At 36.7% G+C, this 21,863-nt stretch overlaps 6 protein-coding genes across 7 annotated transcripts; 4 read left to right on the top strand and 2 right to left on the bottom strand.

The window, feature by feature from the left end:
* Window positions 1-12: 12 nt before the first annotated feature.
* LOC103842699 lies at window positions 13-3,913 on the bottom strand. Its single transcript, XM_009119364.3, has 14 exons — window positions 3,531-3,913; window positions 3,103-3,193; window positions 2,937-3,021; window positions 2,596-2,680; window positions 2,409-2,478; window positions 2,088-2,157; window positions 1,900-1,945; window positions 1,545-1,797; window positions 1,263-1,468; window positions 1,108-1,182; window positions 939-1,008; window positions 721-801; window positions 502-581; window positions 13-344 (listed from the first exon to the last, which is right to left on the bottom strand). The coding sequence occupies exons 1-14, from the start codon at window positions 3,644-3,646 to the stop codon at window positions 266-268; spliced, it is 1,407 nt and encodes a 468-aa protein (XP_009117612.1). The 5' UTR covers window positions 3,647-3,913; the 3' UTR covers window positions 13-265.
* A 1,773-nt stretch (window positions 3,914-5,686) lies between these two features.
* LOC103842698 (2-isopropylmalate synthase 1, chloroplastic) lies at window positions 5,687-9,147 on the top strand. The gene is made up of 12 exons (XM_009119363.3): window positions 5,687-6,510; window positions 6,617-6,830; window positions 6,895-6,975; window positions 7,091-7,183; window positions 7,246-7,332; window positions 7,639-7,739; window positions 7,944-7,977; window positions 8,072-8,146; window positions 8,242-8,325; window positions 8,406-8,540; window positions 8,621-8,766; window positions 8,846-9,147. Exons 1-12 carry the CDS (start codon window positions 5,810-5,812, stop codon window positions 8,976-8,978), a joined length of 1,884 nt encoding a protein of 627 aa, XP_009117611.1. The 5' UTR covers window positions 5,687-5,809; the 3' UTR covers window positions 8,979-9,147.
* Window positions 9,148-9,283: 136 nt separating this feature from the next.
* Window positions 9,284-12,196, top strand: LOC103842697 (tetraspanin-11-like). The gene is made up of 3 exons (XM_033281052.1): window positions 9,284-10,266; window positions 10,337-10,642; window positions 11,462-12,196. The coding sequence occupies exons 1-3, from the start codon at window positions 9,760-9,762 to the stop codon at window positions 11,942-11,944; spliced, it is 1,296 nt and encodes a 431-aa protein (XP_033136943.1). The 5' UTR covers window positions 9,284-9,759; the 3' UTR covers window positions 11,945-12,196.
* On the bottom strand, window positions 11,985-13,387 carry LOC103842696 (60S ribosomal protein L6-1). Its single transcript, XM_009119362.3, has 4 exons — window positions 13,059-13,387; window positions 12,617-12,723; window positions 12,352-12,533; window positions 11,985-12,256 (listed from the first exon to the last, which is right to left on the bottom strand). Exons 1-4 carry the CDS (start codon window positions 13,316-13,318, stop codon window positions 12,101-12,103), a joined length of 705 nt encoding a protein of 234 aa, XP_009117610.1. The 5' UTR covers window positions 13,319-13,387; the 3' UTR covers window positions 11,985-12,100.
* Window positions 13,388-15,295: 1,908 nt separating this feature from the next.
* On the top strand, window positions 15,296-18,345 carry LOC103842695 (zinc finger BED domain-containing protein DAYSLEEPER). 2 transcript variants are annotated; one of them, XM_009119361.2, is made up of 4 exons: window positions 15,297-15,682; window positions 15,785-15,869; window positions 15,973-16,215; window positions 16,298-18,345. In XM_009119361.2, the coding sequence occupies exons 2-4, from the start codon at window positions 15,830-15,832 to the stop codon at window positions 18,103-18,105; spliced, it is 2,091 nt and encodes a 696-aa protein (XP_009117609.1). In that variant the 5' UTR covers window positions 15,297-15,682; window positions 15,785-15,829; the 3' UTR covers window positions 18,106-18,345. The 2 variants fall into 2 exon arrangements, with proteins under 2 accessions (XP_033136617.1, XP_009117609.1); XM_033280726.1 differs by having other exon boundaries at window positions 15,296-15,867; window positions 15,970-16,215.
* Window positions 18,346-18,573: 228 nt separating this feature from the next.
* On the top strand, window positions 18,574-21,639 carry LOC103842694 (transcription factor MYB51). Its single transcript, XM_009119359.3, has 3 exons — window positions 18,574-20,277; window positions 20,393-20,522; window positions 20,697-21,639. The coding sequence occupies exons 1-3, from the start codon at window positions 20,142-20,144 to the stop codon at window positions 21,391-21,393; spliced, it is 963 nt and encodes a 320-aa protein (XP_009117607.1). The 5' UTR covers window positions 18,574-20,141; the 3' UTR covers window positions 21,394-21,639.
* The last annotated feature ends 224 nt before the right edge of the window (window positions 21,640-21,863 follow it).

Here is a 21,863-nt window from a genome sequence, read left to right as displayed (position 1 = left end):
ATGGAATACAAAAAGGGAGAAGCATATTATTATACAAACTTTGTATGAGGTTTGTTGTTACAAATGTAAGGATAAGGTTTCTACAAAAGGCCATATGTATACAACTATATTTTTATACTTAATGCTGATCCGACAAATAAAAAGATTCAGCAAAAAACACACATCAAAAGTTTAGGAAAAACTGTATATGGTGAAAAAGGAATATGATCGTTTGGGGCATCAACCTCAAAACCTACTGTCCAACATGGGTCAAAGTCAGACACAGTCATACGTCGTATACAGGTAGTCGTTCTTCAATTGCTATACGACATATTGGGCACTTTGTACACTTGTCAGAACAGATTCTGCAGCAACAAGAATGGCACATGAACATGACAACTAAATCGGCTATCAGATCTAATAATAGAGATAACCTCACAGGCTCCTAGTTTCTTTATAAAAAGTATATCAGTTGAGTGATAAATTCAAACTTGATTATGTATGATATGGATTAGGTTATACCTGCAGAGAACACGGTGTCTGCATGGAAGCAATACCAAACTGATTTCTTTCTCAAAGCAGACCCTACACAGCACTTTCTCCTGGTGCAAAGACACATTTTGGAATAGGATTAAGCCAAAGACAAGAAAAAACCAATAGAGAAAATAATGAAAAGGTTCAATAAACCACCACGGCTAATAATAGATACATAGGAGAGCAAAGAGGAAACAGAAATTTTACATTTTGCAGTCTTTCATATTCTTGTTGGCTGAATTTTGTGATCTCGGTTTGTTCACCAAGAGCAGCTTGAAGTCTCCATACCTAGAGGGCATCAAATTAGACCAAACACTTAGCAATATTGCAACTACAAGGCACAAGACCCGACAAGAAAGAAAAGCTGAAGATAAAATCAGCATTGAGTTGGAAAACAAAAATGCAAGAAAAGGAAGCGAAGTAACCTCTTCAGCGAGATCTTCCTTTGGCATTTTCTTGACTATCTCAGGCGGATGACCACTGAAGGTATTGTAACTGCACAAGCATATTATCACCAATCTTCATCAGAGGCTCAACAGCAGTTTTGGTTAGACCATATAGAAGATTGGATTGGATTATATTAAGCTAACTAACCCAGATTCTCCATCCATGTACAGTCGAGCTTGTTCCTCTCGGCTTCCTTCATCAATCGACCACCAACCTAATAGCCTAAACAAGTAAAGCAAATTCTGTTAGTATACAATCTTGTAAATCTAATCCTATGGGAAAAACAGAAACGTGTTTGTAACCTGGAACCATGGTGCAAGAACCCCAAGCAATCATGGGCTCTTGATGAAAATCTAAAATACAACCCAGGACCAGCTTCCCCGCGTAGCAAGACGACGATCTTCTCTGTTAGTTTAGATGCAGCAAAGAGAACACCGAGGCCTTGCAATAGGAATAGTGGAGAAAACAGGATTGGAATAGATATATCCTTTGCTCTTTCAGGTGTCCCCTACAAAGTCCCAAACCATCAGCTCTCTTTTAGCAATGTCAAAATGGTAAGATAGAGAGACATGATGTGGTATTACCTCTAGATGCATGCAAAGGACGACTTGAAATACAATGACGGGAATTTTTAACATGTGACCGCCGATATCTTGTAGACCACAACACATTCCATCTTGGAGCCTATCCTCTTCTGGAGTAACTACGAAGCCACTGTTCCAGTCAAGATATCTAACAGCGGTAGAAGATGACCCTGTTTCTCGGGCCCGTGAGTTTCTGTGGATAACTGGGTTGGACCATTTTGTACTAACAAGGAAAGCAAAGCACTCGGCGATTCTACAGGCAAGACATTTTCACATATATCACTTTCATGCTCACTTCCACCAACCACAAAAAAAAAAGACTGAGTACTTCTTAAACAAGAAGGACAAAGCATACCCAATATTTATAAATAAATCCCACCAGCTGAGTGCATCTACATCGCCTGAGTATTAAAAAATAAAACAAGGAGGGCCGATAAGAAGGAAGGGAACGCAATAACATTATCTATGAAGATAAGACTTCAGAAGGCAGAGAAATCAAGTAAGAAAACTATGTAGGCAAGCATTCAAGAGATACAACATTACCAGTAAGCTTCAGGAGGATAAAGATTGTAGCAGCCAACGTGAACACCATCGAAATAGCAACCCAGAAATGCTGCAGGCAACAAGGAACAATCATCTAAAATGTTCATTTTAAGTTCAGACCATCAACAGAAGAGAAAACAGATCCCAATCCTAAGTTCATGAATTGATAATTTCAATCCTAAGTTGTGTTATTTGAAAATTAGAGACCGTTTGTCATTCATGTGTAACAGATAGATGTTGCCTAAATGCTTAAGCAAATTGCAAAATCAAAGAATAACAAGCCTAAAGCAGATAATTAACGTGACACACACGTGGACTTACAGGAAGTGCCTCCCATATTGCATCATCATTTATGCTGTCTTCGTCTCCTGGCATCAATGCTCGACACATCCTGAAATAAATCTTGCTGTAATTAGGAGCTCCAAGCTTATATGGTTAAGTTTGGTATGTGTTCAAAAGACAAATAAAAGGAATGAAGTAGAGTAGTAAACATTTAATGTTTCAATACCTCAAATTGTCAATCAGTATGGTTACTTCAAATGCCAATAACGGTAGGGATGCAATCTTCAAACTCACAGCTGGTGGCCAGCTACCTGCCATTTGAAATAGAATAGGTCACAATCCAATGATTGTGAGAAAATGAAAAACAGTTCTTTCATACAAGTTCAAACTACTTCTGTGATGTCCTCCAAACTTAACCATACACATTCTCCAAAATCAAACCGTAGCAAGACAAAACTTTGAGAATCAGAGCCATCATTTTTATAATAATATCAATATGTTGCCATGCCAAGAAACTAGATTACTAGGGGCTTTAAATTCTCTCTCTGAAGGTAAGAGGTTATTTACCATAAGAACTCTCGAGGTATATACAGAGGAGCAGTTCGAACGCTACAAGTAACGGTGTTGCGACAACAGCATGACATGGAGCCCACTGTAGAAACAAAAAAGTAATCATAAACATATCGCTTGCTAAAAGAGGTAAGCATATAAAAAGAAAAAGAAAGGAGCATACATGACGGTTACGAGGAGCAACAGGAGCAGGAAGGGAGAACCTTCCTCTCGCAACAACTGCATGAAAAGCCCACAGCGGCAAAAACACCGTCCTACATAAACAGAAATATAACTTCTCAAGTTAAGGGGAAAAGGAACTGACTTTCAATCCTCTCAAAGAAACTACGTCTGTGAACAAACCAAAAAAAAAAACTGAAACTTTATATTCGAGAGAGGGTACAATCTCTAGCTTCTTCGAAATTCAACGGGTAAACAACTCAAAAGGGTCTCCAGAATTTCAATCGCGTAAGCGATTGTTGCCCATCCAAAATGAAAATCGAAATCGAACACATGTTTAAATTGATTCATGCACCAAATTTCAGACAATTTAGAGATTCGAGAGCGTGTTGGATAAGAAGATTAGAGAGACAGAGAGGGGTAGAGACGAACCACCATGAGGAGGAGACGGTGTGATCGAGCTTAAGAACAAGCAATAGCGTGAAAGAGAAGAGTAAAGTGTGAGCCGCCAAGGCTTGTATCGACTTGAGCACTCTCCTCCAACTCATCTATTAATCCTTTGTATCTCTCTTTTGTCTCTCTATCGAACAAGAACAAACTCTGTCTTTGTATTCATCTCTCTCTCTGTCTGAAACAACAGAAATAATCTCAAAGCTCTCTCCTTTCGAGAAATGTTGCAGCAAATGTTATTAATAATGGACCCCTCTCTCTCTCTGATTCTTCTTCTTCCTTTTCGTCTCTCTCTCTGTTCCTCGTTGTTTTTTCTTTTATTTTTATTTGCAAATTAAAATCTTTTTTTCCCCTTCGGATTCCTTTTACTTTCTCTCTCTATATTTATATTTGTTTAAGCTTTGCTTGCACGCCATATTTGAAACGCAAACGCGCTTAGCGTCATTTTCCTTAAACTAAACACTATTAAATTTGATTAGACCGCTCGGATAAATAGGACAACAAGTGCTTATTGTCATGTTAGGTAACCTCATTTTCGTATTTAATGGATTTTTTTTGACAAATCTCATGTAAACTATTTTTTAGGAAAAATCTAATGTAAACCAAACTATAAAAATTGTGGATTTCTGACCACATGTAATCAATTTAACCTTTCTTTTATAAATTGTGAGATTTCATTTTTATTTTTAAAGAAACGTAAATATATAACTAAAAATAAAATCCGGTAGTATTTAAAGGTTTTAATTGGACACGATCTCTCACGCTCCTCTTTCAATTTTATTTCTTTGGCAAATAAACATAACATACCACTCATTGACCAATGAGAAAAACAAAAAAACATACCAAACACTTGGCTTATTTAAAACTAAGTATTTTAAATACTTTATACTTAATTAGCAAGTCGTGACTTATCACAATCTATATGTTTACGATCATGACTTTCATGAAACAAAAATATTTAATACAGATATTAAACTTCAAGCCATCTTAATTTTCTACATGTGTGGGTAAATAAATTTCACTGAACCTCACGTCACTTTGTAGAAGAAAATCTCGACAAAACATTTAAACCTTAGGACCATAACCAATGATTTGAAAGTCGAGAATAAAGTAATACAGCCAACCACCTTCATAACTGGAAATTAACAATAGATAACGGCATAGCGTTGACAGTCCTTGAAAAGGACTACTATTAAAATGGTTGCAATAATACCCACCCAAAATTTTATAAAAAAGAAATAACACTGGCCTTTCAGCGGACACTCACCGTGAATACTTTTATTTTGTTGTTCTCTGGTTAATGATCTATTTATAATTCCAAATTTCATTTATCATTATATAAAATAATAATTAAGTCTTATTATTTTCTTTATCAATATGTTGAGACAGTTAAAAAAAAAAAATATGTTGAGACTTTATTTACATCAGAAATAAAAGTTTGCTGTTTTTGGGCTTTAACTGGATAAATATCTTCTCATCCAAAAAAGTTATCGAATACAATGACAAAAATATACATACCCAACCCAAGTAGTAACAAAATAAGAAAACAAAAAAGCCCAAATTATTTTGGCAGAGCTAAAGCCTAATCCGAAAATTGCCTTGGGCTTATTGCTCTGATTTTATACTTATCATTATTCAAGTTCAACTGTGTTAGGCAAAAGATTAGGAAAACATATGCATCTGGGACCATATGCGGGCCCAAGTTCCAACTATTATAGTCTAGATTTGTGCAGATGGTTTTGTAGCTAAGTAGGGTACAACACCTCATGTATCATCATCATTCCAAGATAAACTTTTTTTGAGGATATATCAGTAATATTCCGGATCTAAAGATGAAATACTTGATAAGTCAATGTCCGCTTCACAATATTGACCAACAATGTGACATGTTAAGTTCATTTAAAAAATGTTTTAACAACTTTCCATCTCCATGTCTTCTTGTTCAATGCTTATTGGTGAATCTCATGGTTCTACGTCCTTTCTAAACTGTTCAATCGACTCATCGTCCTTATCGTTGCCGGTCGACTTTTTCTATTGTATCCTATAACGACGCCGTTTAAAGTATAACACAGTTGTCGTACTCATTTTTTTAAGTGGAGAATATTCAAGTGGGACCAAAAAAAAAGATTTGTTTTTGTCAAATAAAGAGAAGAGTGACACGAACGAACAGATAGAGCTTAACCAAGTAGCTGCCGCCGCCACGTTCAAACCTTCATCTCTCTCTCTCTTTAGGTTTACCATTCTTCTCACAATCGTCTCCAATGGCGTCTTCCCTTCTCAGAAACCCTTCACTCTCATCATCAACAACAACACCTTCTCTCCCCACCTTCTCCACAACAATCACCACACCACTCTCCTTCCGTTTCCCACCATCCCACCACCGCCGCCGCTCCTCCTCCGCCTCCCTCCGCCTCTCCTGCTCCATCTCAGATCCACCGCCCCCTCTCCCTCCCCACCCCCTCCGCCGCCGCCGCCCGGACTACATCCCCAACCGCATTTCCGACCCCAACTACGTCCGCATCTTCGACACCACGCTCCGCGACGGCGAGCAGTCCCCCGGCGCCACCCTCACCTCCAAGGAGAAGCTCGACATCGCGCGGCAGCTCGCGAAGCTCGGCGTCGACATCATCGAGGCCGGGTTCCCCGCCGCGTCCAAAGACGACTTCGAGGCGGTCAAGACCATTTCCGAAACCGTCGGAAACGCCGTCGACGAGAACGGTTACGTCCCCGTCATCTGCGGTCTCTCGAGGTGCAACGAGAGAGATATCCAGACGGCTTGGGAGGCTGTGAGATACGCCAAAAGGCCTAGGATCCATACGTTCATCGCCACGAGTGATATTCACTTGGAGTATAAGCTCAAGAAGAGTAAACAAGAAGTCATCGAGATCGCGAGGAGCATGGTTAGGTTCGCTAGGAGCTTGGGGTGTGATGACGTGGAGTTTAGTCCTGAAGATGCAGGAAGGTGGGGGGTTTAATTATCTTTTATTTATTTTAATTAGTTCTAATCTTGATTACCAAGCTTTCACTTTCTCTGTAACTGTTTATATTTATTTTAATTTGTTTAACAGGTCGGAGAGAGAGTTTTTGTATGAGATTCTTGGAGAAGTGATAAAAGCTGGAGCGACGACACTTAATATTCCTGATACTGTTGGTATCACTTTGCCTAGTGAGTTTGGTCAGTTGATTGCTGATATAAAGGCTAATACCCCTGGGATTGAGAACGTTGTCATCTCGACTCATTGTCAGAATGATCTTGGACTCTCTACCGCCAACACTTTATCTGTATGTCTTCTTTTTCTTATCTTTATGGTTGTGTGTAGATATGTAAACCTGTTTTTGGATTCAGGGAGCACATGCAGGTGCTAGGCAGGTTGAAGTGACGATTAATGGAATTGGTGAAAGAGCTGGAAACGCGTCACTGGAAGAGGTCAGAGTTTCTTTAATTTGATTAAAAAAAGAGCATTTAGAGTTTCAGTTTATGTTCTGCTTGTGCTGCAATTGGATGCTTAATCTAGACCTGCTGTTTTTTCGTGTAAGTGTAGGTTGTGATGGCAATAAAATGCCGAGGAGATCACGTGTTAGGAGGTCTGTATACTGGAATAGATACTCGCCACATTGTTATGACAAGCAAGATGGTAACACTTCTGAACTTCGTTTTTTACATTTGTGAAAACATGTATTAATTTTGATTTATCAGGTGGAAGATTACACTGGAATGCAAACGCAGCCCCATAAGGCTATTGTAGGAGCGAATGCCTTTGCTCATGAAAGTGGTATTCATCAGGTAAGTTGAAATAAATTCTTTGACGAGAGTAATTACTCTTTTTGAGAAACATCAAAGGCTGCTCTCTTTGCAAAGTATAGTTTTTCTTGTAGCCTTGTATACTTTTACTCAGGGTGCTTTTGTTTCCCATCCCTCGACATCAATTGCCTGATTCTATATAATTTAAGCCAGGATTGATATAGAATTTAAGTTCTATACTCTTTTGACTTCATGATATATATGACTCTTTCAGTCTGCTGCATACTGTACTATTTTCTTCATGATTTCGCTACAGTTGTGTATAATGATTGTTCATGCTTCTCGTAGGATGGAATGCTGAAACACAAGGGTACCTATGAAATTATATGCCCGGAAGAAATTGGACTTGAGCGATCGAATGATGCTGGCATTGTCTTAGGGAAACTTAGGTATGAATTTTTTTTCCCGTTTCGCTTGTAAAGCAGTGTGCAACCAGCCTGTAATTGGTGTTTATACTCTACAGTTAAGATCATTCGCCTCTGGCGTTGAATATTATAGGCATTTTTTGGCAATTTACTAGTTTCATATGTGTGTTTGAAACCTTGAAGTCTAACTTCTGGTTTCTACTTTTGCTTGGATATAATCTTGTGCAGTGGGCGCCATGCGTTGAAAGACCGTTTGACTGAGGTACACATCATTCTCACCCATACACATGCTCTCTCTGTTGCTATCTTTGTGGGAGGGAGACATTAATGTCCTCTCACTTTTTCTACTTTTCCAGCTTGGTTATGTATTGGATGATGAACAGCTAAGCACCATTTTCTGGCGCTTCAAATCCGTGGCTGAGCAGAAAAAGGTAATTGGCCCTGGTTATTGTATTATTTTTATTCAAATGTTCAGCTTGTGTTTTCAAGGTCCAGCTGATCGTTTTATGTTCGCTTGTTGATCCAGAGAGTTACTGATGCGGATATAATAGCGTTGGTATCTGATGAGGTGTTCCAGCCAGAAGCTGTGTGGAAACTCCTGGACATTCAGGTGAAACTGGGATCAAGATGGTTTTTATTTACCCCTGTAGTTTTGTTCATTGTCTCATTTTACATGGAAGTGGAATGCAGATAACTTGTGGAACTCTGGGGCTTTCAACAGCAACAGTGAAACTTGCAGATGCTGATGGCAAAGAGCATTGCGCTTGTTCAATGGGAACTGGCCCTGTTGATTCAGCTTATAAGGCAGTTGACCTTATCGTCAAGGTACTTTTCACACACTCTCTCATACATATAACTTCTCCTGTGGATACTCAAATATTTAAAACTTTGTTACCTCTTTGTAGGAGCCGACAACTCTGCTTGAGTATTCGATGAATGCAGTAACAGAAGGCATTGATGCCATAGCAACTACACGAGTTCTTGTCCGTGGAAGCAACACTTACACATCTACAAATGCAATAACTGGCGAAGAAGTATTAAGAACCTTCAGGTAAAGAGAATCTTTTTTTCCCCTTGTTCATTAAAAAAAAAAATCTTTATAACATGGAAGGAGTTTATGTCTTTGGCAGTGGAACCGGAGCGGGAATGGACATTGTGGTGTCAAGCGTCAAGGCTTATGTAGGAGCTCTTAACAAAATGCTCGATTTCAAAGAGAAGTCTCCGAAAAAAGTTCCTTCTCGAAACATCAAAGTCACTGCCTGAATGAAAATCTTTGTGTGAGACCAAAGTTAGTTTTCTTTCAAGGTATATAGTGCTTGGTAATAACTGGAGTTCCAAGTTTGCATGTCGTTTATTTCAAAGATTCTTGTCAAAAGAGTTTGTCTTCTACGAATCTATGTTCAGATTAATCATGCTCTTGACTTTAGCAAAAGGAATAACTAGTAAGACATATTTGATTAATAATGGATATATAACTTGAAGAAACATAATTTGGGATCTGACATGTTTGCTCAAAAAACAGTTTCACACCAAAATTAGAAATCATATCAGATCCTCTGATTTTATACACCGGCTTTTATAACATTTTTATTTTTACTTGTCCTTAACAAAACGACTTGAGAGAAAATCAAAGGACATTTGAGTCGATAAATCCTTATAAACTTCATATTTTAAAACTTTTGAGTGACCTTTGAATGGGGTATGATGTGGCAATTAGACAAAGTCAAAATCTGATTTAACTACTCTATCTAAACTAAAGGATCTTCTGAACCCCACATGTTCTCTAACTATAGTGGCATAAACAAGTAATTAGACACTAAGCAAGTGATTAATAATATCCACTAATATCCCCCCACTACCTAAGAAATAACCGTTCCCTTTTGTCCCAATAACCACGACGCCACACTCACTAAAACGTTACAAAACAAAACCCATCAAACCTCCTCTCTTTGTCTCTCTCTCTCTCTCTCTCTCTCTCTCTCTCTATTTAATATCCGATTTGCTTATTTGATATCAGAGTGAAAAAAGAAAAAGGGATCACGAAATGTTTCGAGTAAGCAACTTCGTTGTGGGTCTAGCCAACTCGTTAATAATGTTAGTGGGCGTGTCAGCCATTGGTTATTCGATATACATGTTCGTTCACCAAGACGTGACCAATTGTGAAACAGCGATTCGGGCACCACTTCTCACAACCGGTGTCGTCCTATTCGTGGTGTCGTTACTAGGAGTGATCGGTTCTTGCTTCAAGGAGAATCTCGCCATGGTCTTGTACTTGATCATACTCATTGCAGGCATTGTTGCCTTAATCGGTTTCTCGGTATTTCTCTTCTTTGTCACGAACAAAGGAGCCGGTCGTGTGGTCTCTGGTCGAGGGTATAGAGAGTACCAGACGGTTGATTTCTCGACATGGCTTAACAGTTTCGTCGGTGGGAAGAGATGGGTTGGTATAAGATCCTGTCTGGCTGAAGCTAGCGTTTGTGATGATTTGAGTGGTGGTCCTGTTAGTCAGATCGCCGATGAGTTTTATCACAAGACCTTGTCTCCACTCCAGGTATAAAATTAACGTACATGTTATGTAACCGTTTATTACATAAATCTAATTTTTATGTTGTGTTACGTAGTCTGGTTGTTGTAAGCCACCGTCAGATTGCAACTTCGAGTTCAAAAACGCGACGTTTTGGATACCACCAGCGAAAAACGAAACGGTTATTGCGGCCAATAACGGTGACTGCGGTGCATGGAGTAACGTGCAAACGGAGTTATGTTTTAACTGCAACGCATGCAAAGCTGGAGTGTTGGCGAATATTAGAGAGAAGTGGAGGAACCTTTTGATATTCAACGTTTGTCTCATAATCCTACTCATCACCGTCTATTCTTGCGGTTGTTGTGCTCGTCGTAACAATCGTACGGCTAGGAAAAGTGGTTTTGCATGATCATCCACTACATTTTCATTTTATTTGTAGCTTTTTTTAGTGTTATTTTTTGTTTGTTGGTTTGTTTTAGTTAATTATCTTTTGCTTTCTTAGGACAATGTCATGTTTGTTTCCTACCAATCATCATGAAATTATCACTTTTCACTTTTATTTCGTATATTAATCCTTTGTTTTATAAGTATCCCAACACTTACTACTAAGAGTTTTTTTTCTTTTTTGACCAGTAACTACTAGAGTTTCTCTCCCTATATTTTTCCATTTGTGGCTTTTTCTTAGTTTTTTTTATTTCATTTTAGTTAATTATCTTTTGGTTTCTTAGGACAATGTCATGTTTGTTTCCAACCATTCATCATGAATATATCACATTTCACTTTATTTAAGTATCCAAACATTTATTACTAGGATTTTCCTCCCTCTATATTTTCATTTGTGGCTATTTCTTAGTTTTTTATGTTGTTTGTTGGTTCGTTTTATTTAATTATCTTTTCATTTCTTAGGACAAGGTCATGTGTTGTTCAGGAAAAAAGAGACAAGGTCATGTTTGTTTCCAACTATTCATCATGATTTTTATCATATTTCACTTTTATTCGTATATAATTACTTTATTATATAAGTATCCAAACTTTTATGAGACTAGAAGCTTTTTCCTATTTTTAACCGTAACAATTAACAAACCCCACAAAGAAAACATGAGAGATTACAACATACAAACAAGAAAAAAATCTGAATTTCAACTCTAAAATTCACCATTAAAAAATCTCTTCTCGTTATTCAATGCTTAATCTCTCATCTTTGAGGTTTGTGTTTCCATAGAAAAGAAAAACAATGGAGGATCAGCTAAGACAATTAAAAGACATATTCGATCGGTTCGACATGGACGCAGATGGAAGCTTAACCATCTTAGAACTCGCGGCCCTGCTCCGGTCCCTCGGTCTCAAACCATCAGGGGACCAAATCCATGTTTTGTTAGCAAACATGGACGCAAACGGCAACGGTTTTGTCGAGTTTGATGAGCTCGTAGGCAATCTTCCCGACCTTAACGAAGAGATCGGTAACAATACCGAACATTTACTCGACATTTTCAACTCGTTCGATAGAGATGGTAATGGATTCATCAGCGCGGCGGAGTTGGCTGGAGCCATGGCCAAGATGGGGCAACCGTTGACGTATAAGGAACTAACGGAGATGATCAAAGAAGCTGATACAAACGGTGATGGTGTCATAAGCTTCGGTGAATTTGCTTCTATTATGGCTAAATCTGCTGTTGATTATTTTGGTTTAAAAATAAATTCATGATTATTCATTCCATTTATGAATTTTTTTAAATTTCATTTTCTTAGAATTGATGATTGATATATAAAAGAGAAATAACGTTTTCATAAGATTCAAAGATGACAAAATCTCAGGGGGCAAACAAGATATTCTTGAAACAAAAAAACGATATGATGAAATCTAGAAAACAAGCTCATGGGGTTTCATTCCTTGAGACAATGAGAACCTGGCGCCGAGGTAAGTCTTGAGCTCTGGCACTGACTCAATGGCTTTGATCAGAGCTGCGTCAACGGTCTTCTGGTCTTCTTTCTTCTCCTGTGGGATCTCTTTCTTCACCTGCAGATACCAATCATTGATTTTAAAGTTACAGCAAGTTAAGCTAACCAAACTCATAAAGATGAAAGTGTTTGATAAGCTGTGATGTTATATACCTCTTTCTCTGCTTCAAAGAACTCGCCTTCTCCTTTCTTGTTCTTCTTCTCAGCAACCTTCCCGAAGTACTTGTCATCGAACTTCTCAACGCTGACTCCGGAAATGTCAACCTTTGTGGATGTTCCAATCACGTAGGACTGGTTAACACGTCTCAGTGGAACACCATTGATCTTGAACGGTCCTGGAAACAGAACATATGGATAAAGTTTACAAAACATAACATAACCGTAACACTACAAGCACAAGAGATTAACAAGAACTCACCAGTGACCAAGAGCAGACCAGAAGCAAGTTGCTTGAGGAAGACAACTCTCTTTCCCTTGAATCTACCAGCGAGAATGATCAACACAGTTCCTGGAGTAATGCTTGATCTGCAATAACAAACAGAATAAAGTATCAAACTTTGCAATCACAATCACACTTACATTTCAACAAATAACTGACTCAAACCATATCACACATTCCCGACAAATCTATTCTAAACTCGCATCCTGTCGGAACAAACCAAGCAGATGCATTTAGCTTGAAATTAATAAAAAAAAACACCAATTGAAGAAGATGGACTACATTTCAACACAACACTGGTTACAACTGATTCAAACCATATCTCATATTTCCCGACAAATCTATTCTAAACTCGTAAAGCTGTCGGAACCAACAAAGCTTGAAATTAACTAAAACAACAATCGAAGAAGATGGGATTTACTTGAGCTTGGTAGGCTTAGGCTTGCGTCTGTTGGCGAGGGGCTTCTTAACGTCTTCAGCCGGATAAAACTTGGCGGGCTTCTCAACGGGAGCATCGACCTTGGACTTAGCGTCGTGACGAGGGAAAACGCCGCCGTTTTTGGCCTTGATTGCCCACAAGCCTCTCTTGTGGTACATTTGGGAACGAGAGTATTTGCCAACGCCCCTGATGAGATCGGGGTTTCGGCTAACTTTAGGGGTCCTTTGCTTCGCCGCCGGCATCTTGTATGTTTCTTCTTCTTTCTCTCTTGTTACAAACTCTCAGTGGCGGAAGTAGACCCTTGCTTGGAGTTAGCTGCTCTTTAAATATGAGGACGATAAAAGCAGCAAGGTAAACCTAATGGACCTGATATGTGTTGAGAAATGTGATGGGCCTTTTATGGCCCATATAAGTTAAGTGGAAAACGTATCTTTAACAATCATAAGTCCGAGGTGACGTACACTCGTATTTAGTTCGTGTTATATTAAATGTAAATATTGTTAATTTATTATTTGACTGTTACCGCATTTGGTAGTTAACCAGTCATAAGTTATCCGTAAATGCATTAATTTTTAATCGCAGTACCAGTCGTACAAATCTCTTAAAACCGCTAGAAACCACAACCGTCTGCATTCACAAACTCCCGCAACCGTAACCGCTGCGTTTGAACCAGTCAGACTCTTAGTTTGTGTTATGTTTTTACCTCCCATAATCACCGAGGTACATGAGTATTACATGTAGCAACCACTCCATTTTCTATTTCAGAATAAAATTTAAAATTTTCTTCAATTTTAGTTTTTTTTAAAAAAATTCTTCAATTTTTCATCTTATAACATAATTAAAAGTGATTATTTCCATTATTTTTGTATACTTTTTTAATATTTTTATTTTAGAAAATAAAATAAAATTAGAACTTCGTCTATCTTATATATTAAAACAGAAGTCACAACCTTGATTCATGTGTGATTTTTTTAGAAATGAACCTAATGGACCTATTCATAGAAATTCAGACTATATTTTAATTCAGACTAATAATAAATATAATTTTAAAAATATTTTAATCATAGTATCTTTTGATATCTTTTCATTTTAAATATAAATATATTTATTTTAAAATTCTAACAAATCTGTTTAAGAAGATTTTTGCAAGATCTTCATTTTTGAAATTATATTTAAATATTTTCACTAATTTCGAAATTAGTTTAAAATATTATTATACATTAATATATTCAGTTATATAAAATGAAAAATAAAAAAATCTATAATATTTTAGTTATTATATAATCATAATCAATCATATTAAATTAAAATTGTTATGTTGAGATAAATATAATAAAATTGTATTAAATTTATATATTTATATAATTTATTTTCGTAATTATAAAATATTTATGTTCAAAAATAAAATCTAATATGTTGGTAAGATGGGTTAACATTATCAAACTATATAATACATGTATAAAAATTAACATGTATTTTTTTAAAAGTTAATAATATAAAATCTTTGTAACTCCTTTAATCATAATATATTTTAATTTTAAATATAATATATATGTATATATTATATTTTAAAAATTCTAATAAATCTGTGTAATATTTAAACAATAACTTAATGTATTTTAAGTTATCGTTTAGAAATGAAAATAAATAAATTATATCCTATTTTATCTACTTTTATAGTCATGATCCTGTTAAAATATAATTATTATACTAAAATAAATATGATAAAATTATATTCAATTGATAAATTTATAAATTTTATTTTCATAAATATAAAACTATTTATTTAAAATATAATATGATGATAGAACGACTTAAAATTAACAAACTATATAATACATATCTAAAAATTAACATATCTTACACTTTTATATATACAATAATAAATTACCTAAAATGAATAAGCATAAAAATATTGGTAAAAAGAAATCCAGTTTTAAAATACGGGTCATAATTTAGCATAAATTAAATACAAAATATTTTTTAAATATATTTTCTCATGAATATATTAATTTGCTTAATAACTAAATGCAAATACAATAAGATAAATATATAATAAGAAGCGGCAAATACATAAGGTTTAAACAATTAATTACTTATAACATGTAAATTATAAAATTATTGTATTTGAAATAGTTATATAAATATTTAAGTACATGATTAACTTTAAAAATATATACCACTTATGTTTTAAAACAATAATTTATGTATAGAAAAGTGAAAACAAACACCCGTGCGGTTGCACGGATCAAAATCTAGTTCAATTTTAAAGTGAACTAATAAAATAAAAATTAAAAAATAAACCAGACAAAAAAGAAAAAAAAGAAGGGAAAACCAGAAGAAAGCCGAAAGAAAACCAGACCGAGCCAATCAACGGAGTCATTTTAGCTGAGCCTGACGAACGAGAGAGCCAGCCTCTTCTCTCCTCCTCCCCTCCGTCGTATTCGTCGACGAGATCCGCCGCCGGAAGGGATCTATCTCTAATAATAGCTGGGCTTCATACAAGTAGTTCTCCCTAAAGCTCATACAGCTTCTCTCTCCCCCCTTGAATCGGCTCAGATCTGTGGCGCAGAGATCCAGCGCCGATCCTCTCTTCCTCTTCTGCCGTTAGTTACTGTTTTCCCTCCAAAAATAAAATTAACCATTTCTCTCTTGCAACGGCTCTTTCTTCGGCTGCTCACATGTTGCTCATCCTTTGCAATCCCTAGAATCTCAAACTGGAGCTTGAAAGGGGCAAAGGAGCTTGGAATCAGATGGAGTGGAACGTTAACAACGCTTTCAAAACCTACAAAGGTAATTTGCATTTTTGTGAGAAAAGTTTTGAACTTGATCATGTTTTGTCGAGAGAGAGAGAGACTACTTATTGATCAGTTCGTTTTGTTTTTGATGATTGAAGAAATGGAACCAAAAGCAATGATGGATATGTCACTCCTTCCACACTCTTCTGATCCCACTGACATCGCCTTAGGCTCTTCTTCTGACAACAACAACAACAATGCCGTTCCCAATACTACTGCTCCTCCTAAACGCAAGAAGACTATGACTTCTGTCTTCCTTAAATACTTCGAGACCTCACCTGACACCAAGACTCGCAAATGCAAACTCTGTGGTCAAAGCTACTCCATTGCAACCGCCACAGGTATCGTTACATCGTAACAACAACGGTTTAATGTGTTAAAGTCTTCCTTCAAGGAGGTCTTGATGTGTTTCCTTCTTTTAAGGTAATCTTGGAAGGCATCTGAACAATCGACATCCAGGATATGATAAGGCAACAGATGTTGCAACCACCTCAGTACCACAGAAACCCCAAGTCGCTGTCAAGCCCTCACTGTCCCAGTCCAAAGCACCGCAGATCGATTACGATCATCTCAACTGGTTGGTTCTCAAGTGGCTCTCTCTCTCATCGCTCCCTCCCTCTACCGTAGACGAAACATGGCTGGGAAACTCCTTCAAGTTTCTTAACCCATCCGTCCAGCTATGGCCTGCTGAAAAGTATAAAGCTGTGCTCAAGGAGGTTTTCAGAAGCATGCAGGGAGATGTCAAGACAACACTGGAGCATGTCCAGTCCAGAGTTTCGCTCACCTTGAGTTTCTGGAGTTCGTACGAGAATATTTTTTATATGAGCGTGACGGGAAATTGGATTGATGAGAACTGGTCCTCTCATAGATTGCTTCTCGATATTTGCAGGATTCCTTATCCCTCTGGAGGTTCTGAGATCTATGCATCTCTTTTAAAAGTCTTTAAGATGTATAGCATTGAAGATAGAGTTCTGTGTTGTACACATGACAACAGTGAGAACGCTATCCACGCTTGTCATAGTCTGAAGGAGTACTTAGATGGTCAGAAGGTCTTGCCTTTCTGCTACATTCCCTGCGCTGCTCAGACTTTGAATGATATTATTGACGAGGGGTTAGCAACTATAAAGCCTATAATCTCAAAGATCAGAGAGTTCACACAAGAGTTAAACGCCTCCATGGAGCTGTCAGATGATTTCGTTCAGCTGACAACAACTTATCAGGAAGGAAACTGGAAGCTTCCCATAGATGCTTCTTCTCGTTGGAGTGGTAACTACCAAATGGTCAACATCTTGTGCAAGGCTGGCAAGTCCTTGGACTCGGTGATAAGGAAAAACGAGGAAAGTCTAGAGAACAGAATGGTGTTGAGCTCTGCAGAGAAGAACGCTGTGAGCATTGTCCACAGTTACTTGGATTTGGATTCGTTTCGCAAAACGACTGACGATATGTGCACAAACAAGGATCTCACCGTCGGTCTAGCTCTCCTCTTCATGGATAACATCTCTGAGATGATCACAACTTGCCAAAAGTCTTGCCACAACCCTGACTGGCTAAGAACTTGCGCTGAGAACATGTCGCAGAAGGCGAGAAGCTACAACACACAAGTCTGCAACGTGCTCACTTACATTACAGCCGTTCTTGACCCGCGCATCAAAACGGAGTACATCCCAGAGACGCTGAACCTAGAGAGCTATATAGATGAAGCAAGAGGGCATTTTATTCGGAACTATGCTTCTCCTCATCATTTCACGTCTTCTCTAGCCAGCGGGTACCGTCCACATCAGGAGATAGACGAAGGAGGAGGAGGGAACATCTCATTTGCAGAGGAGATCGCTAGAAGGAAGAGAAGAGGAAGCATGAGTAACAACAATGCTGTTGATGAACTGACTCAGTACTTATCAGAGTCTATTGTCCCGATGCAGACCGATGTGTTGGACTGGTGGAAGGGGAACAGCGGAAGGTACCCGCGGCTTTCTAACATGGCTCGAGACTTCCTTGCTGTTCAGGCGACTTCAGCTGCGCCGGAAGAGATATTTTGCGTTAAAGGAGAGGAGATTGATAAGCAAAGGTATTGCATGCCACATGATAGCACACAGTCTGTGCTTTGTATCAGGTCATGGATTGAAGCTGGGATGAAACTTAAGTTCAAGTCAACTGAGATTGACTATGAGCGGTTAATGGAGTTAGCTGCCACCGTGGCTGCTGATAACTCTGACAAGATTCAACATAAATGAGATTATTCTTAGTGTTTGTAATAAAAAGATAAATTGTGATTTAGTTGTCTTCTTTTAGCATGATTATCTGTATGTATGTAGTTTTGCTTAGTGTTGGAGGATTTGTAGAGACCATTTATGTATCAGTTCTTAGGACGATTCATCATTGTTAAGAGTTGGTTTAGTGTAACCAATCTGGTTAATATTTTAAGTATGTTCACTTGTGCTAATGTAAAGGTTCGGTCGATTAAGTGGAACCAATTTATACCGTTAAATTGCGATAAACCGGACCAAATCATTTACAAATGCTAATGGATAAAGTAGTCTTGGTTCTTAACTTTATAAAACTCCGGTCATCTGAATTCGCTGGAAGACAAAAACACACAATGTTGACTAGTTTGTGGTTTTTGTCTAAATAAAAGAGTGGAACTAATTGAGTAATTGTAGGAAGTCTAAAAGATATTATCTATAATTAGTTCCTTAAAGTTTGTCTTGGTATATGATCGTCCAAGTTCAGTGTTTGAGTGACCAAGTTGTTGCTAAGTTTTTTTTAAAAAAAATTGTGCTTAATTTATTTAATTCAAATACGACTACTATCACTCACTACCTTCCTCGAATTTTCATTCATGTGTTTCGTTTGCGTATTGTTTCTTATAAATTTGTCGTCTAACGATTCTTAAAATATTTTGAATTTAACAAAATAAAAATGTGGAGATTTCAGTCCTATTTAGAAAAGTCTCGCACTCCATCTTTTACAGTTGAATACATTCTGACAAAGACACGTACATATTTTGTTCTTTGGTTGTTTGTAATACATTTTATAAATTATCTGTTCTGAAGTTTACTGGATATTCAATTGCTACAAATTTTGTATTTGTTGGTTCCATTTAAATGTAGTTATCAGTAACAAAAAGAACAAAAAAATGAAATTTAAATTAATTTATATACGGAAATTATTGTTCTTTTTGTTCCCAGTGACCCAATTCGCAGAATTTTCTTAACTTAAGATTATTTTTTTATTACTCTTCATATAGGATATAAAGTTATATTGTTTATTTTCTTGGACCGGCTTATTTAGTCAAGACAAATGTCTCCAAATATCTATAAGAAAATTCAACGGAACTATAATATAATTGGTGTTCCAAATGTTTCGGCGCTGTATAATATAATTCTTGAATAAAATTTTGATATTAGCATGCAAAACATATTAACTAAGCAACACAAATTTCAGTTAAAAAAATAATTGGGTAACTAGTTTTTTTAAGCCATTACTTAAGTTAATGTTACATTCATGTCTTTCTTTTACTTTATATACTAATTCACTATATATACTCTAATGGCGGTCTTATGCATGGAATAAATATTATAAAGAAGCTGTCTGAGTGTGTTACCAAAAAAAAACTGTCCGAGTACTATTATTTGTTGTGCACCAAAAGATTAAAAAAAAAAGATAATAGAAAAATGAAATTGAATTATCTTATAGAAAAGATTAGACGTCCATCTCGAAAAATTCCACTAAAAAAGTTAGCAGTTTTTAAATGAAACATCATGCGTAATGAATCAAAATGAGCCATGTGTCAATCACATACAAAAATGACGTCGCTGTAGGCAGCCACACGTACTGCAAGCACCGCATAAATAAAGATGGTGCCTCTTCCTCAAACTTCCTCACTTTGCAAGTGAAACAAACAACTCTTATAAATAATATTAAAGGTTCTCTCTCTCTCTATTTCTCTTGTGGTAAGAAACAAAACAAGTAGAGATCTCTTTCTGTCTATCTATCTTTGTGTTCTTCTTGTTCTATGATAAAACGATCTCGAGTATCCCAAAGAGCAAGATGTCTATAAGAAAAATCTACCGATGTCTAAATTCTTTAATCAAAAGATCATGTGCTCAGTCTCTATGATCATATATATAAGTCCCATTTCACACTTTTTTCAACTCTCAGGTTTTCAATATTTTATCATTGTTCTCTACACAACCCCTTTGTTTTCGATCGAATCACTAGCTCAAAAAAGCTGAGATTCTTTGAACAATCAAGAAATCAAGAATCAAGAATGGTGCGGACACCATGTTGCAGAGCTGAGTTAGGGTTAAAGAAAGGAGCATGGACTCCCGAGGAAGATCAGAAGCTTACCTCCTACGTTAACCGTCACGGTGAAGGTGGCTGGCGAACTCTCCCCGAAAAAGCTGGTATTTATTTTTATTTTTTATCCCACCATTTTTGAATATTCAATGTTTGGACTTTTTTGGTCATATTATTGATCAATAATTTTATTTTAATAAAATAATTCTTTAAATGGAATAGGACTCAAGAGATGTGGCAAAAGCTGCAGATTGAGATGGGCCAATTATCTAAGACCTGACATCAAAAGAGGAGAGTTCACTGAAGACGAGGAACTTTCAATCATCTCTCTTCACGCTCTTCACGGCAACAAGTAAGTCTCTTGTCCATTTTCCTTATAGTATATCTTATCTATCAAAATAACATATTTAACTTCCAGCAAACCAAAAACTGAACTATATAAAAATGTATAGGGTTTGAAAATTCAAATGTTATATATTATGTGATCATGACTAATATATTTGTATAATGTTATGTTTTTAATCAGATGGGCTGCAATAGCTCGTGGATTACCAGGAAGAACCGATAACGAAATCAAGAACTACTGGAACACTCATATCAAAAAACGTTTGATCAAGAAAGGTGTTGATCCGGTTACTCACAAGAACATATCAGAAAATTTGCAGGATATTCTGGAGAAACGAAACATTAATCAGACAATTATAACGAGTGATGATGATCTTGATCATAACAAGAAGATGGAGAAGTCGGCTAGGTTCTTGAACAGAGTAGCTAATAGGTTCGGAAAGAGAATCAACCAGAGTGTTTTGTCTGAAATTATCGGTAGTGGTGGCCCACATGCTACTATTACTAATAACACTACTACTATTACTACAAGTGTCACCGTTGACTCCAAATCTGATAAGTCAACGAGCTCTTCCTTCACACCAACCTCGAATCTTCTCATGACCGCTAACGGTAACGCTACGTCGTCTCCGTCCACATTTTCTGAGTCATCCATTAACGATCGATTAATGTACTGGGATAAGGAAGATGATATCGGATTCTCAACATTTCTGAATGATGAAGATTTCATGGTGTTGGAAGAGTCTTGTGTTGAGAACACTGAGTTCATGAAAGAGCTTACGAGGTTTCTTGGGGAGGATGAGACGGACAACGTAGAAATGATGCCCGTCTATGAGCATCAAGACAGTTTTGAAGATATTGATAACTATTTTGCATGAGTGAATCTTCTGATAAACCCAACATGATCATTTCAATATGATCCTGTGATAGATGATGATGATGATAAGTGATGTTGAACCATGCATGGAGCTTGTGTTGTCATATGTACGTGTCTTTTTGGTGTGTTTTTCCTTCTTTTTTTTGTTTTGTTTTACTCTTCTGTAAGTTTGGCCTCAAGTGTGTTTCGTTTATGTAGTGGTTAAATATAGTGATGTTAATAATATTACATTATTTTACCGAGTGTATTATATGAGTATTCGTAATTAGTTGCGAACATGCAGAACAAGTACCAATAAAATATAGAATATCTAATTGTAACAATCCGAACATGAGATATATTCTAAGTTATTATAATAAAAATACTATTATTTTACTTCTTGTGTGTTAAAACAATTTAAATAATCTAGCGACCATTCTTTGAACGTTCCAAGACTAAAGATAAGAAGAAATAATGCATTATCATTATTCA

Source organism: Brassica rapa, chromosome A09, assembly GCF_000309985.2.
Source record: "Brassica rapa cultivar Chiifu-401-42 chromosome A09, CAAS_Brap_v3.01, whole genome shotgun sequence".
NCBI lineage: Eukaryota > Viridiplantae > Streptophyta > Magnoliopsida > Brassicales > Brassicaceae > Brassica > Brassica rapa.
The sequence above is the reverse complement of the archived record's forward strand: the minus strand, read 5'-3'. Positions and strand labels throughout refer to the sequence as shown.

Excerpts from the sequence above, each read along its gene's own strand:
- LOC103842698 (XM_009119363.3), top strand. The coding sequence starts at position 5,810 with ATGGCGTCTTCCCTTCTCAGAAACCCTTCACTCTCATCATCAACAACA. Across the intron at positions 8,326-8,405 it reads GGAAACTCCTGGACATTCAG|ATAACTTGTGGAACTCTGGG; the intron begins GTGAAACTGGGA and ends AGTGGAATGCAG. Across the intron at positions 8,541-8,620 it reads CAGTTGACCTTATCGTCAAG|GAGCCGACAACTCTGCTTGA; the intron begins GTACTTTTCACA and ends ACCTCTTTGTAG.
- LOC103842697 (XM_033281052.1), top strand. The coding sequence starts at position 9,760 with ATGTTTCGAGTAAGCAACTTCGTTGTGGGTCTAGCCAACTCGTTAATA. Across the intron at positions 10,267-10,336 it reads AGACCTTGTCTCCACTCCAG|TCTGGTTGTTGTAAGCCACC; the intron begins GTATAAAATTAA and ends TGTGTTACGTAG. Across the intron at positions 10,643-11,461 it reads CGGCTAGGAAAAGTGGTTTT|AAAAGAAAAACAATGGAGGA; the intron begins GCATGATCATCC and ends GTGTTTCCATAG.
- LOC103842696 (XM_009119362.3), bottom strand. The coding sequence starts at position 13,318 with ATGCCGGCGGCGAAGCAAAGGACCCCTAAAGTTAGCCGAAACCCCGAT. Across the intron at positions 12,724-13,058 it reads CCTAAGCCTACCAAGCTCAA|ATCAAGCATTACTCCAGGAA; the intron begins GTAAATCCCATC and ends TTGTTATTGCAG. Across the intron at positions 12,534-12,616 it reads TGGTCTGCTCTTGGTCACTG|GACCGTTCAAGATCAATGGT; the intron begins GTGAGTTCTTGT and ends TTCTGTTTCCAG.
- LOC103842694 (XM_009119359.3), top strand. The coding sequence starts at position 20,142 with ATGGTGCGGACACCATGTTGCAGAGCTGAGTTAGGGTTAAAGAAAGGA. Across the intron at positions 20,278-20,392 it reads AACTCTCCCCGAAAAAGCTG|GACTCAAGAGATGTGGCAAA; the intron begins GTATTTATTTTT and ends TAAATGGAATAG. Across the intron at positions 20,523-20,696 it reads CACGCTCTTCACGGCAACAA|ATGGGCTGCAATAGCTCGTG; the intron begins GTAAGTCTCTTG and ends GTTTTTAATCAG.
- LOC103842699 (XM_009119364.3), bottom strand. The coding sequence starts at position 3,646 with ATGAGTTGGAGGAGAGTGCTCAAGTCGATACAAGCCTTGGCGGCTCAC. Across the intron at positions 1,183-1,262 it reads TTCTTGCACCATGGTTCCAG|GCTATTAGGTTGGTGGTCGA; the intron begins GTTACAAACACG and ends TTACTTGTTTAG. Across the intron at positions 1,009-1,107 it reads TACATGGATGGAGAATCTGG|TTACAATACCTTCAGTGGTC; the intron begins GTTAGTTAGCTT and ends ATGCTTGTGCAG.
- LOC103842695 (XM_009119361.2), top strand. The coding sequence starts at position 15,830 with ATGGAGTGGAACGTTAACAACGCTTTCAAAACCTACAAAG. Across the intron at positions 15,870-15,972 it reads CGCTTTCAAAACCTACAAAG|AAATGGAACCAAAAGCAATG; the intron begins GTAATTTGCATT and ends TGATGATTGAAG. Across the intron at positions 16,216-16,297 it reads CTCCATTGCAACCGCCACAG|GTAATCTTGGAAGGCATCTG; the intron begins GTATCGTTACAT and ends CCTTCTTTTAAG.